This window comes from Gossypium hirsutum, chromosome A11 (genome assembly GCF_007990345.1).
Source record: "Gossypium hirsutum isolate 1008001.06 chromosome A11, Gossypium_hirsutum_v2.1, whole genome shotgun sequence".
NCBI lineage: Eukaryota > Viridiplantae > Streptophyta > Magnoliopsida > Malvales > Malvaceae > Gossypium > Gossypium hirsutum.
Window position 1 is genome coordinate 114,294,818 of NC_053434.1, and position 18,217 is coordinate 114,313,034.

The 18,217-nt window shown below is 30.2% G+C and overlaps 2 protein-coding genes and 1 pseudogene across 6 annotated transcripts; 2 read left to right on the forward strand and 1 right to left on the reverse strand.

Annotated features, from left to right (window-relative positions):
- The first annotated feature begins 5,718 nt into the window (after positions 1-5,718).
- On the forward strand, positions 5,719-9,997 carry LOC107941205 (TMV resistance protein N). 4 transcript variants are annotated; one of them, XR_005904491.1, is made up of 4 exons: positions 5,719-6,386; positions 6,721-7,824; positions 7,920-7,960; positions 9,430-9,522. XR_005904491.1 is itself a non-coding variant. In XM_041079988.1 (3 exons), the coding sequence occupies exons 1-2, from the start codon at positions 5,899-5,901 to the stop codon at positions 7,811-7,813; spliced, it is 1,581 nt and encodes a 526-aa protein (XP_040935922.1). In that variant the 5' UTR covers positions 5,719-5,898; the 3' UTR covers positions 7,814-7,824; positions 7,920-8,208. The 4 variants fall into 4 exon arrangements, 2 of the variants coding, with proteins under 2 accessions (XP_040935922.1, XP_016730247.2); XR_005904492.1 differs by lacking the exon at positions 9,430-9,522 and adding an exon at positions 9,817-9,997 and having other exon boundaries at positions 5,745-6,386; XM_041079988.1 differs by lacking the exon at positions 9,430-9,522 and having other exon boundaries at positions 7,920-8,208.
- LOC107941195 (disease resistance-like protein DSC1) lies at positions 8,842-11,964 on the forward strand. 2 transcript variants are annotated; one of them, XM_041079987.1, is made up of 4 exons: positions 8,842-9,670; positions 9,814-10,752; positions 10,846-11,561; positions 11,720-11,964. In XM_041079987.1, the coding sequence occupies exons 1-3, from the start codon at positions 9,419-9,421 to the stop codon at positions 11,521-11,523; spliced, it is 1,869 nt and encodes a 622-aa protein (XP_040935921.1). In that variant the 5' UTR covers positions 8,842-9,418; the 3' UTR covers positions 11,524-11,561; positions 11,720-11,964. The 2 variants fall into 2 exon arrangements, 1 of the variants encoding a protein (XP_040935921.1); XR_001695560.2 differs by lacking the exon at positions 8,842-9,670 and having other exon boundaries at positions 9,760-10,752; positions 10,846-11,638.
- A 3,392-nt stretch (positions 11,965-15,356) lies between these two features.
- On the reverse strand, positions 15,357-16,911 carry LOC107941204 (ethylene-responsive transcription factor ERF110-like; annotated as a pseudogene).
- Between the last annotated feature and the right edge of the window lie 1,306 nt (positions 16,912-18,217).

An 18,217-nucleotide genomic window follows, 5' to 3' on the forward strand; every position in this document is an offset into this window, starting at 1 on the left:
ATCTAAAATAATATTTCCACTCAAGTAACTAATTCCAGCAGTAAAATTAACTCATTTTATGCAATTAAGTCATTTTTAGCATTTTTAAAAAATTTCCCTCAATATTTTATTTTTATTTAATCTAGTCCCTAAGCCCTAATCGTGCAAATTAACCATTTTTTAAAAAAAATCCATGGCCTAATGTTCAATGACCTCAATACATACCATCTTTGCAATTATTTCTCATCAAGTTCTTGTAACTTTATCACTTTAACAATTTAATCTTTAAACATTAAAGTCATCAAAAACTACTTTACAAAATATAACGAACAAAATCAATACTCTTTCATAAAGTTTCAAAACTAACTCAAACTCAAAAATGGCAAAATCCAAAATATTTAACAGTTTCACAAATTGATCCTCGATTTAACTAGATTAAGCTAATACGAGCTCGGAAACATATAAATTACTAAAAACAAGTTAAATTTCACCTACACATTATGGAACCAAGCAAGACCGAATGGTTTTCTCCTTTTAGGGTTTCGACTAAAAATAGAGAGAATAAAGTGGAGATGATGATTAGATTTCATCTTATTTTAATGTAATTTAACTTATTAACATAATTACAATTTTGCTCTTTAATTTCACTTAATATTTTAGCAAAAAGGAAACCAAAACCGTCCACTATCTCTTAAAATGGTATATTTACCATTTAAGGGCCTTGCCTTACATTCTTATTATCATTTGATGCCTTTAATCTATAGAACTCCACTTTTATGGTTTTTACAATTCAGTTCTTCACCTAATTAACTATTTAAACGATAAAATTTTATAACCAAAATTTAACATGACATTAATAGCTTTGTAAATATTAAATAATTAATATTTACGGACTGACACATCAAAATTGTGGCCTTGAAACCACCATTTTTGATCATACTGGAAAACAGATTAATTATTAAATCCTTAATTAATTATGAATTAACTGCAATTTAAAAAAATCTAGAGAATTTCATATCATTTCTATTAATAGGTCATTTAAGAAGGGTCCAATTACACTATTAGTACTTCAATTATATTAAATTCCAATTAAACAAACTTATTTACAATTTGGCCTTAAACTAATTAGGACTAAATAAATAAGTAATCCAAAAGTTAGTGGAATGATTAACATCCACCACTACTTGGACTTTTTTATCATGGTTTAATTATCATTTTGATCCTTTTACTATTTTAAATCTATAGCAATTAAATTTTACCTCTTTTACAATTTAATCCTTTTACCTCAATTAAGCAATAAATCATCAAAATTACCAGACCCAACTTTTAATTCACATATAACATAACTCTGTAAATATTTAATAAAAATATTTACGGCTTTATATTATGGAAACGAAGTCCTAATTCTTCGTTTTCAATAACCACTTGACTTTTGAACCAAATCACTTATACTAACTTTTAATTCAATTGTTTAAAACCATCAAATCAAAATTCAATATAAAAATTACTATTGAATCGTATAGTTTAAATACAAATTATATGAACTTACTCATCGAATTTGTAACCCCGAAATCACTGTTTCTGAAACCATTGAAAAACGGGTTATTACAGTTGAAGAGTGTTAACTTGGTGCTACACTTATGGAATATTTTAAGACTCTTTGAGTCTTTGGTGTGATGAAAATTTGTGTATCCAATGTGTGGTGATAGAGCCTACTTTTACGTTTCATAGTCCCAAGTTGTCAAATTATCATTTAATAAATTGTATATGAAATATGTTGTATGTATATGCATGTGAGTACGTAAGTTAGATGTATGAGTTAAGTTATGCATGACATGTTAGTTTGACATTGTAATTAAATAAGGTTGTGATTGTGCTTTAGTTGCTTTTGTTTAACGTATGATGTTGCATATACTTGCGGTAATACCGATCATTCACTAAGCTTATTTAAGCTCACACATTCCTCTCTAAATCCTTGCAGATAAGTAGTGTCTTCAGTGTGAGTGGTGCGGCCAAGTAAGTGATCCAAGCTAGGCAATAATAATTTGAATAGTTGATTTTATTATTCTTTTCGACTTTTGGAATAAAGGCAATGTGGGTAGAATTTTGGCTGGATATTATTATTATTTTTGTTAGTTTAATATAATTTTGGACTTCTAGAGCTTTGGTTGATTACTATCATTGTTTATTCATTCTATTATGGTTTTGGACTTCGTTAGATGTATGAGATTGATATTTGGAATGCACATAAGAAAGATATTTTGTTTAAGCATGAACACTTATCTGTTTTGTTTTTGTTTTGTTGATTTGCATAGAGGTATCGATACTCAGGGCATAAATATCGATACCTCAGTGTTGGAACGTATGTACAGGAAATAGTAGTTTAGTTTGGTATCGATACCCATTCACGAGTATCGATACTTGGGGTAGAGATACTGATATCTTTTGTTTAATATCGATAAAATGTATTGGTTCAGAATTGAGGAGGAAAAACCGAATGCTAAAATGGTATCGATTTTCTTGTTAGTATCTATACCTGACTTACTAAGTATCGATACCTGCTATTGTGTATCGATACCTATGTTGATTTCTTTGTAATTTTCAAAATGTTCCCTAAGCACGTATTAAACTATTTCTACGGTCATTTGATGTTTGTTTAGTCGCAAAATCCTCAGTAAATATTTTTAATTGTCATGAAATTATTCTTGCTTGAAGCTATATGTGCATGTGTTAAAGTTACGATATTGATGTGGCGTCCTGTAACTTAGGTCCAACAACCGGGCCGAGTGAGGGGTGTTATAGTCTATTCTTGGTGATCTTCTCCTGAACTGATAACATGTGGGCAGATTCTTAAAAGCGAATCCCTTAATGTGGAATCATACATATGAGATAGCCATTGCAAACTGTCACATCTTTCATATACAGACCCGCATAATAGTTCGCATAACAATAAATTATAAGAGTATGAACTCATTCTTGGTAGACTCATACAAGCGGACCCGTCAGGTACTGAATCCTATTTCCTAAAATGACCCTGATGGATTTCTACTTATACGGTAGTCCTGTCGGATGTCCTCATATAAAATGATCTTGACGGACTTCCACATTGAAAATAGTCCTGGCGGACTTCCACATAAAAGATAGTCCTGATGAGCTTCCACATTTACGGTAATTTCATGGCCATGGACTTGCATTCATTCATACGTCCCATAAAAGGGCTTTCATATACTGGTGCACACTGTTCTTCATACAATTTAAAAAGGCTCAATCCAACCGAACCTCCCCCAAAGCCACAGTTAAATCAAATGCATATGCAATCTCATACATGTCCATCCAAACCTCCGCAAAGCCATAGTTATATCAAACACATGCACTCAGCCAATAAATATTATTATCACACGACATATAACACGTTAATCATTCCATCTACGAATCATAATCATGCTTACACTCAACCATACATTTGCATATCATTATGCAACATGCATCGCAACACCACAATCATCCAGAATACTTCAACATTCAACTAATGGATGATTCATCATTTGCTTAACACAGCACAAACGGTATGCATCACAATATTGATACAGTAAACATTCATGTAAGATCTAGATTATGAAACTCACTTGGAAGTTGACGCCAAATCCATCTACGTAGCTTTTTTCCTTATCACTTAAGCCTCCAACATACAAAACATAACAACCATTTCAAAATTTCCAATCGACAATAATTCATCATCATAAGAGCCATAATTTTTTTGCATACAAATGCCATTTAAATGATTATCAGCGGCCTTAACCATAATAGAATAGAAACGATGAATAACTGAAATGCTTAACTTTCTTTCCTTTTTCTTAAATCCGTGAACATAGAAAGGTCAGAAAGCGTACAACTTAATAAATTATCAGTTATTTATGCATGAACTCTATCTTCTTTCCTTTATGCAGATCATTCTTTAATCTTTCTTTCTTACAAAGAGACCATATAAGAAAATGAATAAAGAACATAAATATGAAAGAACAACCCAGAGAACAACGTTTCTCCTTTATATAATACTCTTGCACTTCCTTCACCGATCTCAACTCAACAACCTAGTGCACCCATCCATAATCATCATGTCTCCCACTAAGAAATCTTCTAGTTCAATAACGAAACCAAAGTGGAAATCCAACCTTTACAAACTAATCTACCAATTCCCTTTTATTTCTACTAGAACTTGCTTAAGTTATAAACTTTTCAAATTAGTACCCAAAGTCACGATTCCAACTTAAACTTGACATTTTGGGGTGTGACAACATATGTTTGACATAATTTTGTTGATATATTTTTTTAACAATGTCTCGAATAAATTCTAATTCATGCCCACAAAGAGATAAATTTTTAGTTTTTTTAATGAAGAAATTAACAAATATAAATATGAAGTTTAATAATCCCAAATATTAACACTATTAAATCAAACAAATTTATGTTAATTACCCTAGGAGGACTTGGAGTTTACCGTTTGTTTTAGGTAAAATGACTTATTTGGCTCTCCAACTTTATATAAAAGATCGTTTTAACCCTTAATTTAATTTTTCTCTTTTTTTTAAACTCTTAAACTTGTGATTTTTGTCAAATTATCATAAATGAATGAAAAAATTAACTTTTTTTAACTTTATTGACGTTGCATGCACGTGGATGACAAGACAGCATTTAATTACTTTTTTAAATTTTAAAAATTCAAAAAAATTATAAAAAACTATTTTTAAAAATTTAAATATTATTTAAAAATTAATTAAATGTTGACATATTATATACGTGGTAATCCACGTGTATGCTATGTTAGCAAAATTAATAAATATTAATATTTTTATTTATTTTAGAGTTATTTGTAAAAAATACAAATTTAAAAATTTAAAGAGAGAAAAAAATAAATGAAGAGGCAAGATGATTTTTTTTTTGGTAAAGTTTAGGAATAAAAAATCATTATCCCTTTTTATGTTGTTAGTAAGTGTTGATGCTTTATAACACTAAACAGATTACAAAATCATTAAAGTTTTGTTTTTTAGTTTTTGTATGGATGTAATCATTAAAGTTAAAGAAAACAATGAATGACCTGTTATTTTAAATCGTCCCTTTATGCGGCATAAAGGCATAAATTATGCCGGCCACTTGAGGTCAAGCATTTCGCCATGCGCGTTTCAATCTTCACTTTATCTTCTTTGTACATCTTTTCATCTTTTAATAATATTAGAATTTTTTAAATCATAATTAAAATATTTCTACTCTTCACTTTTTATTATTAATTTTTTATTTTTATTTTCTGAATATTTAATTTGTAAATAATACATAGTTATGTAGAAGAAAATAATATGAAGTAAATTTCTTTAAATGATTGTAATTGTGAAAGTAATAATTACAAAATAAATTATAATTATTTTTAAATATTAATTTAATAATATGATGGAAAATAAATGATATTTTCAATAGTTTAAAATTTTTTTCCATATTTTTTTATTCGAATACTTACTAAGATTTGAGTTAGATAATTTTCGTTCAAATTTTTATGTAAATACAAAAAAGTTTATTATTCTCACTTTCATATGATAAAACTACATTAAAAATATTAAATAAAAAATTCATATTAATAAAAATATTAATGAAATAATACAATCAAAAATAAAATTAATTACAACTTGAATATTTTATTTTAACAATTATTAACGAATTTTAAATATATCAAAGTACTCTTACCTTTCTGATTCTTCCAGGAATAACATCATCACTCATGTCAGACCCTTGTATTAATGTGTTGCATGTTCTCTTTCTTGATGCTCATATTCTTGACTGTTTCAGTTTCTCTCGATATTGAACCATCAATTACTTTTTGTGATTTTTGAACACCAGATTCAGATATCTTTTTTCTTCTTATAATTCCTCATGTTGCCGTTAACTTCATCTTCCTCATCTATTTCTAGAAAGAAATATGATGTTTTCTTGAGTTTTAGAGGTGAAGATACCCGCAAGAACTTCACAGATTATCTCTATGAAGCTCTAATAAGGAATGGAATCCACACTTTCAGGGACGATCCTAAACTGGAGACCGGCGAAGAAATCGCACCTGAACTGTTTAAAGCCATTCAACAATCATGGTGCTCCATAATCATTTTCTCCGAAACCTATGCCTTTTCAAGTTGGTGCTTGGAGGAGCTTGCTGAGATTGTTAAGCAGAAAAACGAGAGGAGACAGGAAGTATTTCCCATTTTCTACAATGTGGATCCTTCTGATTTGAGGAAACAAAAAGGTAAAGTTGAAGAAGCCTTTGTTGAACATGAAGAGAGATACAACGAAGATAAAAACAAGGTCCAAAAGTGGCGAAACCCTTTGACCCAAGTGGCTAACATCAAAGGATGGCATTTAAATAATAGGTAAATCATCGTTTGCTTCTCTAATTTCTAGCTAGTTTTAATGACTACATGATGCTTTTTTTTTTCGGACAACATGCTATATGTATATATTTTAAAGTTTTTACTGTCTATTAAATCTATGTATTTAATTAAAGTTCCATTAAACTAAAGGGCAAGTTGTGTATTTTTTTGTCCTAAAAAATCTTGCCTTCTTATTCTTGCTTTGTGTTTGCTCCCGAATTACCTATACTGTGTTAATGATTCATTGAACGAACTTTAAAGAAAAGAAAAAGAAGTGCATTCAAAAGAATCGGCAAAATTTTATTTGAAACAACTGAATCTTGTTTCTATGTAGGCATGAAGCAGAATTGATTGGAGATATTGTTAAGAAGCTATCAGTAAAATTATGTGAAACATATCCCATTGCTGCTACTGATGAGTTGATTGGAATTAGTTCACGCTTGAAAGAGTTGTTTTCAAAAATGGAGATTGGGGAAGATGATGTCCGCGTTATAGTAATTTGTGAAATGGGTGGTATCGGTAAATCGACTCTTGCAAGAGTTATGTATGATCAAATGTCATCTCATTTTGAAGGCAAAAGCTTTCTTGCTAATGTTCGAGAAGTTTCACAAAAACGCGGACTTGTTCATTTACAAAAACAACTCCTTACTCAAACCTTGCTTGATGAAGGTTTTCATTTTTCCGATGTTTATGAAGGGAATGCCATCATTAGCCACAGGTTGTCTCACAAGAAGGTTCTTGTTGTTCTTGATGATGTTAATAACATACAACACTTGAAATGTTTGGCTGGTAGGCACGATTGGTTTGGTTTGGGGAGCAGAATCATTATAACAACAAGAGACGAACATTTACAACGATCTTACCGAGTTGATGGTATGTACAAGCCAGCAGCATTGAATGAAAATGAAGCACTTCGGCTTTTCAATTTGAAAGCTTTCATCAGGGAGACAGTGCCAAAAGAGGATTTTGTTGAGCTTGCTAAACATATTGTAGGTTATGCTGGTGGTCTCCCCTTAGCTCTTGAAGTTTTGGGTTCTTTTCTGTGCGGTAGAGATGTAACTCAATGGAAGAGTGCATTTGAAAGACTTAAAAAAGATTCTAATAAAAAAATTTTGGATAGACTTCGAATAAGTTTTGATGGATTGGAAGAAAGGGAGAAGAATATATTTCTAGACATAGCATGCTTCTTCAATAGGGAGACTAAAGATTTTATAATGAAAATATTGGATGGTTGTGAGTTTTTTCCAGATATTGGAATTGATGTTCTTATTAAGAAATCTCTTATAAAATTTGACAGACACAACCAATATATCCAGATGCATGACTTGTTGAAAGAAATAGGAAGAAAAATTGTTAAAGATAAATCTGTAGATAACCTGGAAAACGTTGTAGATTGTGAGAGGAAAATGACATCTATCATGTCCTAACAAAAAATACAGTAAGTTATTCCAATATATAAATGTTAATTTTTACAACTTTTATCATGTAATTTATTTAATGTAATTTATGTTTTATTATTATTATTATTTTCAGGCTACAGAAACAATTGAAGGCATGATAATTCACAATAAAAGGTAAGAAAACAAACATATTATGTATCAATATATGTTATTTTTAATTTTTGAGTAATATTTGATTTATAGTTAATATATAAGATTCATGCATCATCATTGAAAAATAATATAACATATCATTATTAAATAAAATAAAAATATTAAAAAATTTACAAATAAATACTAATAATTTTAATTAAACATAATTAAATAATAATTAATCTAATACATTTACACTATAACAATATGAAATTACAAATTAGGTAACATAGTTCATAAATAATCATTTGGCACTCTAATAATTTGCTATGTATATTTATATTCTAATTTTGAAGAATCAGTATTATATATTTTTTAATTATTTATTAATACATCATTTCTAAAATCTAAGAAGCCTTACACATTTTTAAAATAATTTACATTTGCATAAAAAAGATGTTAACATACTTAATTTTAAAGGTTTAACTAAAAAATCTTTTCAAAATACATAATAATAAATAAATAAATAATTGACTAATAATTCATTATATACAAAATTTAACTAATAATATAAAATAATGTAAATCTTTAATTGTTAACAATAATACTTTTAAAAGAATTATGTAGGTTAAAAATAATTGATATTAACAAATTATGTTATTTATATTATTCATATTTATAGCTCCACTTTTTATTTTAAGGTGTCATAGTTATTTAGCAAACTATGTAATTTTTGGCCCTCCAATTTAAAAAGAAGTTATTTTAGTCCTACGTTTAGTTTTTCGTCTCTTTTAACTATTGATCTAAGTTAAATTTTGTTAACTTTGTTACATGACATTTACGTGGATGACATGTCAACATTTAATTAATTTTTTTAAAATAATACTTATTTATATTAATGAGAATAATTAATAATTAATTATGTTTAAATAAAATTACTAATATTTATTTATAGGTCCTACATAGTTTTTGTTTTATTTAGTGATGAGGTATACTATTTTTATTCACTGATGGTACATGAGTAGACCTGTCCATTGACAACTTGAACCAGCTTGATTTAGGCTTGGTCAAGATTTTTATATCTCGGGCTGACTCAGCCCAAATTTAATTTAAATAATAAAAATATTTTTGAAATAAATTTAATTATAAAATATATAAAATATTTTTATAATATTTTTATAATATTTTTTATTAATTTTGGATCAAACACGGGCTTAGGTTTAAAATTTGTTTAAAATCGAATTTGTGGCTTGACCCGACTTATAAATTGATATTTGTATGAAATTCATGCACCGCATCAAATATTATTCGTCAATTTTATTTTATTTTTTAAAGTTTGTATTAGTGTTTTTGAAAATTCTTTAAAAGTTTATATCCAAGTTGTATTCGGATATGCAATATGCATGGGTTAGGAGTGTTTGAACAAATCATTTGAAACAAATAGTGCTGAAGCAGCATTACTTTACTTTTGTATATTTTTAAGCTCACTTTTGTTTTACCATGGTTTTCAGAGAATCGAACAAAACTCTCAATTTGAATGTTAACATCTTCTTAAAGATGAAAAAATTGAGATTGCTCAAAGTTCATTGTCTCTCAAGTTGTGATAAGTTCGAATTTCTTTCTAACGAGTTACGGCTTTTAGAATGGATAAGATATCCTTTAAAATCGTTGCCTTTAAGCTTCCAACTGGACAACCTTGTTGCACTTCTCTTGCCATATAGTCGCATTGAACAACTTTGGAAGGGAAATATAGTAAGAACAAGTTCATCTGATCCCTGTCTTTTAGCTTATTTTAAGATGAATGATTAAAACTTTATTAAGATGAAAAAATAGCAATAAAAATGATTTTACTTAGTAAGTTTTCTCTTTTCTGTCTAATTTATTATTGTTTTCAGCAGCCCCTGTATAAGTTGAAATTGTTCAACCTCAAAGGCTCCGAAAGCCTAATTAAGACACCTGATTTTACAACAGCTCCAAATCTTGAAGTTTTGATTTTGAAAGGATGTACCAGATTAATAGATGTTCATCCATCCATAGGAGTTCTTACGAGGCTTAAACTTTTGAACTTAAAAGGCTGCAAAAGTCTTAGGAGTCTTCCAACCAAAGTTGAATGGGAATCTCTTGAAACATTAAATCTGAAAGATTGCAGTAACCTTGTGAGTCTCCCAAGCAGCATAGGCGGGTGTAAGGGTTTAAGAGCTCTTAATATTTCTGGTTGTTATAAAGTTGAAAATTTGCCAGAGAATTTGAAGCAACTAGAGTTTTTGGAAGAGCTTGACTTAAGTGAAACAGCCAGGAGAAGACCACCATCTTTCATTTTTCAACTTAAAAATCTTAAAGTTTTGTATTTCAATGGGCCCAAGGGAGCATCATCTAAGTTACGAATGAACCTACCTTCCTTTTTGAAGTTAAACCAAAGAGCAATGATAGAACCCATGCCTCTGATGTTACATTCATTGTCAGGTTTGAGTTCATTAAGAGAGTTGAAACTTAGGGAGTGCAATCTTTGTGATATTCCTAATGATATTTCTTCTCTATCCTCTTTGACTTTTCTTGATCTTAGTGGTAACAATTTCATCAGTGTACCTTCGTCTATTACTCGACTTTCCAAGATTGGTATTCTTCGATTGGATAATTGCAAGGAGCTTAAATCATTGCCTGAGCTTCTAACAAATATAGGAAGTCTGTTGGTATCTGGTTGTGATTCGCTTGAAGCAATTGCAAATCCATCAAAAGTACGCAATTCAGTGAATTGGGCGGATATTAGAGGTATTAACTGTTACAGATTAGCTGAGACCATGAATGTAGTAACATTGCTGAAAAAAAATATTAAGGTTAGTTAATATCTCTGGTTCTCTTGCAAAATCTCATACTTGATTATTTATGATGTTCGTTAGTTACTAAACAAGTAGAGTTATGTTTTGCAGGTATTTGGAAATTTAAGAAAAGTGTTTACTTTTATTATACCTGGAGGTGAAATTCCAGAATGGTTCAACCATCAGAGAGCAGGGTTTTCAATCAAGATACCACTGCCTCACAATATTTGGAATGATAGTCAATGGATGGGAGTAGCTTTGTGCTGCACTTTTGTAACTGCTAATACTTCCAGGCATGAGCAGCTTGTGTCTAATGTTATTTTCCATCATAAAAATTGTGGACAAGAATGTGTTCTTCTGGATTGTTTTGGCTTTCCTTTTGGCAAAAGTTATTACTCTAACCAACCCGTAACGAAGGACCACTTTTTTCTTCGTTATTGTTCGCGTGCCAGCTTCGTAACGAAGGACCACTTTTCTCTTCATTATTGTTCGCGTGCCATCTTACTAGATCGAGATTTCTCGAAGGGTGAATGTGTTGAAAGTGAAAGCAAGAATTTATCAACATTAGATCTCTCAAATCAGGAATTCAATGAGCTTGAGCTGTCGTATATGAAATATTTTTGTGATCATGTTCACTCAGTTAAGGTGAAAAAATGTGGGGTCAGATTAGTGTATGAGCAAGATCTGGAAGATGTCCAAGAGCAGCACAGCAATCAAACTTGTGTAACAATTGAAGAAATGAATGAAGACTCTGTTGCTGAGGGATCAATAGCTAATAGTTCCTTGTAAAGTGAAAACGTAATGGCTATGAAGAGACGGAGGCAGAGGTAGAGTCACAATCAAAACCGATAGAAAAGTTTTTCAATTTTATAAGGCGTCGACAGTGAAGAAACATTAATTTATGGTAAAATTTTGGTCATTGGTTGTCTTAATAATTCTTTATGTTACTTTTGCTATATAAAAGAATATATATTTTCTTTTTCAGGTTGAAGAAGATATATTGAGCTTGGGACAAAAATGTTAGTGAAAGTGGGATCAGCTGAAATTTGTTTACTGCCTTCGTCCTTCGTGCTTATTGATCTTTATTTGGTGAGGTCATTATTAAGGTGTTGTCTACTGCACTTGGATGTTCTGTTATTGTGGCTTGATTTTCTGTTGCGTACGCGAAAACTGGTGTATTTTATTTATTGATATAATATTGTTAGAGCTGAGCCCAAGTTATATCTGTTACCCTTACAGTGTGGTAATTATTTACTTCGTTCCATAATTATGTGGTAGCGAGAATGGAACACACTTTGTGACTAACTTTGCCTATTCGAGGAGCACCTGCGAAGAGAGGACTATTCAATTCTACCAACAGTAGATACCCTGGTTTCAGTAAAAGAACTTTTAGCTCTTATTTGAATTACAGGTTCAGTTAAATGTGCCTACTAATTTCTCTCAAATTTCTCTTACTCTCTTACTTTTTAAAATTACAGGTTCAGGTAACTAATCTTTTTTTTTTAGCTTTGTTGATTAATCTATAAAAAAAAATTAGAATTATGACTTTTCTTGTGACAGATTAGTAACTTAATGCAAGATTTAGTGACACTTCTAAATTTGATTTTTTAGATACTTTTTCAGACCTATTGTCGATACTGAGTAACAATAAAAAATTTGTATCCATTTTTCATGATATTATGCATGGATCAGATATATCATGATGAATTCTTCAGAAAAAATTGTATCTTCCACAATAGAATCTGACAAGTGAGATTTCGGGTAAGTGTTTACATAATTTTCTTTTATCCGAAAAAATGATTCATCAAAATAATGAGTCACCATTGATATCGACACATCTGAGATTTCCAAATGTTCAGGAGTTCCTCTATTCAATCCTTTTCCTTCTTCTTGTTGCTGGATATCTCGTTCGTACACATCTTCTATTTGTTTCCCGAGCCTATAGTGTGTTATAGACAGAGTTCAAAATGGTCAAATCTTTGATGATTCCATCATACATGATTGAGTTGCGAAAACTTTTGGATAGGTACCCTACATTTGAACTGAATTCTTTCTGGTTAAAGAATCTCTTTCTAGTTGCTGGAACAATTAGAAGAATTCTCCAGAAGAAATACAGGGGAAATTTTTAACTACTCTTACTAATATTTTTTTAAGCTTTATTGATTAATGTATAAAGAGTGATACATAAATTATACTCAACTGCTTAAAGTGGTACTTAAACTATACTTTGTTACTCAAATTACCCAATTGTTAAAACAAATCTCTTAATCAACCTTTTGTGACATTTGACAATTTTTAACTAAAAAATAAAAAAAAATATTTTTTAAATTAAAAAAAAAACTTATAAACATATCCATCTCTTTTCTTTCACAAAAGAATTTTGATGACGTAAAATTTAATAATCCATCGAAAGATTCATTGAAACCTAATTTTCGACGACAAAATCCAAATTCTAACAAGCTCGTTTTCCTTTTTAATTTTTTAATATACCATCTAGGAAACGTATAACACCTTCAACTTGCTTCACCACAAATAAATTGCCATATACTAACCCTTAATTTCATCGATGGTTAATTTCCATCGAAGAATCCTATAGAGGTTATTGAGCCTTAGCTGAAATATATGATACGTATTAATTGAGCTACAAAATGCAAACATCACAGTTGCTTTTGTTTTTCCAGAATAGCTCCATTTGGAAATGGAGGACGAAGATGAATTTGGGACACAATCAAGGCAGGTTAGTTTTTGACATTTTTAGCTTCCTAAGTGAAATAATAAATTGAATTTCTTTTAAAAATAATTATAAATGTAATATAATAAAAGCTGAAAATTTTTGGGACCCTAAGAAATGAAGCATTTATGGTGAAAAATTGAAAATCTTAAGTATTTAATTAATATATTTTAGTCTGAAAATTTTTTTAAGTCCCTTCCAGCCCTAGACTTTAGACGGCTGCACTCTCAAACAACCTTGGGCCAGGCCTGAATCAAGGTGCTTGTGACGAGTTTGGTTATTCATTTTATGACAACTTTGCATCGTAAACTATGTCTATAATTTATTATTTGAAAACTGATTTTATTATTCGATTGCTTTTAATAAAGGCACATTTTTCAATTTTATACAAGTCCTACTCCTTAAGAATATATGAAAGATGTTTGGTTGATGATGTATTTGATTTATGTTTAAATTATACTTGAATTAAGTTTGAACAATGTTGAGACTACATTTGAATTATGTTTGGATTATGTATTCGGTTTTGTTGGATTTTATTTGGATTGTTTTTAAGATTATGTTTGAGCTATATCTATTATTTCTTTAAATAAAGTATATTTAATTAAGATTATATCTAAATTAAAATATAAGCAATTGGACTCTATGGTCCATTCATTAGAACTTTTACCGACCATCCAACTGTTGCTATAAATAAATTAAATTTAATTTAATTAATTATAAGTAATTTAAATAAAGTATGTATCAGCTATGTATATTATATGACTTTTGGCTTAACGACAAATTTGGTCACTAATGTTTGCATGTTTTGTCAAAATGACCCTAATTGTATTTTTTATAACCTTTTTTGGCCATCAACCTTTGCTCTTTTCTTCAATATGCTTTTTCTAACAGATTTAATAGAAGCACCTTTAAAAAAGTTAACAGAGATGATGTGGAATTGAAATATTTTTAATGAAATGTAATTTATTACTTAGATAACTTAATAAGATAATTACATGTGGAAATAATAAAATAAATAAATAATACACTAATTTTTTTTAAAAAAAACAACTCTTAATTTAAAGAAATAAACACAATTATATAAAAAATTAACTTAGTAAAAAAAAACTTCTCAGTAAACAAACCTATGAAAGATTGAAACCTCTTGAAAAGAAAAAATATTGAAACTTAAATTTATTCTTTAAATCTGTTAGAAAAAACAAATAGAAAAAAATGAACAAAGGTTTATGGTAAAAAAAAAAGCTCAAAAAAATACAATTAGGACCATTTTAACAAAACATGCAAACGTTAGTGGCCAAATTTATCATTAAAACTATGACCTTTTATCGACAGTCTAAACTGCATTATATGTTTTGGGATATAATTGGATTCTCATTCATTAGAACTTTTAGTGACGATCCAGCTGTTACTATAAATTCAAGGATATTGGAATTTCACTTATATGTACTTTTATCAATGGTCCAATTGTCACTATTGCAAAAGACACCTATAGCAACAATTACCACTTTAACAATGCTCAACCTTTGATATAGGTCTTGGGACCTATTTCACTAGTCGCATTTTCCTTTGGCAAAAGTTTATACTGACATTATATGTATCAATGACTATTTTTTGTTGGAATAGCATTTTTTACCATCACTATGGGGTTTTGGGGCCAATACCGACAAAAATTTTATTTTTAGTGACAAATTATTTCTTGAGTGTTTCTTTTTACCAACAATAGACAACAAATATCACTAGGAATATTTCCTTCACAAAGATTGCAGTCCTTTAAATTCAACTCTCTTAATGAACTCAAACCTGATGATGAATTTATCATCAAGGGCATGTTTGGTCGCAATTTAGATGATGCTCCCTTGTTGCACCCATTGAATGACAAAACTTTAAGATTTCAAGATTTGGGGCTTTTGTGAAGTTTGGTTTCTAGGTTCTCAGAGCCTTTGAGGTTGAACACTTCCAACTTATGCAAAGGCTGTTGAAAACAACAATAAATTAGAGGAAAAGAGAAAAATATAAGAAAGCTCTTTTTGTTTTCCATCTTATTCAAACTTAAAGCATTCATCTTAAAATAAACTAAAGGGTAAATTAGACCAACAGTCACTCAACTTTGGGGTAGCTAACAAAACAGTCACCTAGGTTTCATTTCAGTCACTCAATTTTCAAAAAGTTACAAAACAGTCACTAATGTTATGAAAAAGTGACAAAATAGTCACTGATTAACAGTTTCTGTTAGGGGGTTAACGGGAGTGTTGACGTGGCAAGTTAACTAACTGACGTGGCCAGTTAACTTGCCACGTAGGATGAATAGTCAAAAGGTAAAAAAAAGAAAATATGATTGGTCAGAATGATTTTTTTCTTTTTCTTCTCATCTTTCTCTTCATTTTCTTCTCCCTCAACCTCTTTCTCTTTATGCTTCTTTTATTTTTTCTTGTTCTTGTCTCCTTTCTCTTCATCTTCTTTCTCCCACAACAGAACAATGGCTACAAATCAGGAGCCAAAACAACAGTTGGCTAAAAATGTCCGATTGTTTATGCTCACAAAAAACCAGAGGAAAAGAAGCAGAGGAAGAAGAAGAAGATGAAGCAGTAGAAGAAGGAGCTACAAATGAAGAAGGAAAAGGTGACAAAGAAGAAGATAGGAATGGGTGTTGAAAGTTAGGTAACTGAGACGATTGCATGATCTGTTCCATCAAGCTCGTAGCTTCTTGTCCATGGAAATCAGCAGAACTCTGTAGCAACTGAGAGTACTGCCAATAATCTCTCAGCATATCAGCTGTAGAGCTGTGAAGATGTTGGGACTAGTAAAGCGATGGCAATGGCGTTGAATAAGGTGGCCAAAACTGGGTTGTTAGAGAACTAGAAACTGATGTTTGGATAGTGGGAAAGTTCTGCATTGGTTGAGGGACAAGCCTTACAAGTTCAAGAAAATTTAACTTGGCCCTGCTTCCCCTGAATTTCAAAGCAGCTTCATCATAGGCTCTTGCGGCAGCTTCCGCATTATCAAAGGTACCTAGCCAAACTTTTGCTGCTTTGTGAGGATCACGTATTTCGACCGCCCATTCCCCCATAGCCTTTGCATAAGGCCTCTATATCTTCTTCGTCGCTCGCCGATTTCTTCATAGACCACTGCTGCTACTGCTTCTGCTGCTTGTGCAAAATTAAGTCTTTTCTAGGTTATGTTATCTTATGTAATCATATGTAAGGAAAGGAAAACAGTAGCAGAATCCCCTAGATTTTCACTGAAAGTGAAAAGAGAAAGAAAAGAAAGAGTATAGGAAGAAGAAAAAAATGGAAGAAAAGAGGTATTTATTGATAGGAATATATATACATAACAGAAGTTGCAACAGATGATGAATCAGCATGAGAGCCTTTAAAATCAGCAAAACTTCTTTGAGCCCTTAGTGCAGCAGACTCAACCAATTGAGCACTAGTCTTATCTCCTTCCATTTTCTCTTAGTTCTTCTTCTCCTCCTCTTCTTTCTCTTCTCTGTTTCTTCTCTTATTCTTTTTTTCTCTTTTTCTTCTACTGCCCAGGGGTGTTTAGGGTTAAAAATGACTGTTAAAATGACAGCTAACCACTGTTAAATGCCATGTCATCTTTCCGTCATGTCTGTAACGAAAAATGGTTAAAAGGACTGTTTTGTAACTTTTCGAAAGTTGAGTGACTGAAATGAAACCTAGGTGTCTGTTTTGTCAGCTACCCCAAAGTTGAGTGACTGTTGGTGTAATTTACCCTAAACTAAAACACAAGCATCAAATGAACTAATCCTTACCCTACTTCCCATCCAAAGTTGTTTAATACGACTATATAGTATATAGTAAGAGGAGTACAATAAGGTTGTCGATTTGAAAGGTTGAATGATTGTAAAAAGCATCTTTCCCAATATAAAAATCATAACTCATTAGAAAAATTATTAAGATAATCACAATGTATTTTCAGCAATCACTATAAGATAACATTGACATTGACATATTAAGCATAAAAAAATTTTCCATCCCATAAAAATTTAAGTAGTAATAATATAAATTGATAAATGTATATGTATATATTTTTACTTTTTATTGACAATGATCATACCTTAAATAATTTTTTTATTTTTAAAATATAAAAAATAAGAGAATAAAATAATTTAAAATATATAATAAAACTTTCAAAATTTTGCATTTATGATTAACATTATAATAACATTTTGGTTCAACTATAATAATTAAAGAACTTTAGATAAAGGAAAACATTTTCTGAAAGTGATTTCATGAGATTAAATATTTATTTGTATGGTTAAATCTAATACGCGAAAACTTTTTAAGTCTTAAATTTAGTATTTCAATCAAAACTTCGTTGGTGCCATAAGCTATATACAATAAAATTGTAATTTTTGTTAAGTAACTTCAATAGCTAAAGGGAGAACGTACAACATGTTTAGTATAAGTTCAATAAAATCTTTTTCCGGCACTGTCTCACAACTAAAAGCTTTTAAATTGAAAAGCTGAAGTGCATCATCGCCTTCCAATGTTGCAAGCTTATATATATCATCAACTCGGTAAGATTGTAGCAAATGTTCATCTCTAGTTGTGACAATGATTTTACTCCCTAAACCAAACCAATCATGCATTTCAACTAAGCATTTCAATTGTTGTATATTATCAACATCATAAGAACAAAAATCTTTTTATGAGACAACATGTGACTAATGACAGCATTCCCTTCATAAACATTGAAAAAACCGAAACTTCCATCAAACAAAATCTGGGG

Coding starts and splice junctions, on each gene's coding strand:
- LOC107941205 (XM_041079988.1), top strand. CDS start 5,899: ATGTTGCCGTTAACTTCATCTTCCTCATCTATTTCTAGAAAGAAATAT. Junction 6,387..6,720: donor GGATGGCATTTAAATAATAG/GTAAATCATCGT, acceptor GTTTCTATGTAG/GCATGAAGCAGAATTGATTG.
- LOC107941195 (XM_041079987.1), top strand. CDS start 9,419: ATGGTTTTCAGAGAATCGAACAAAACTCTCAATTTGAATGTTAACATC. Junction 9,671..9,813: donor AACTTTGGAAGGGAAATATA/GTAAGAACAAGT, acceptor TATTGTTTTCAG/CAGCCCCTGTATAAGTTGAA. Junction 10,753..10,845: donor TGCTGAAAAAAAATATTAAG/GTTAGTTAATAT, acceptor TATGTTTTGCAG/GTATTTGGAAATTTAAGAAA.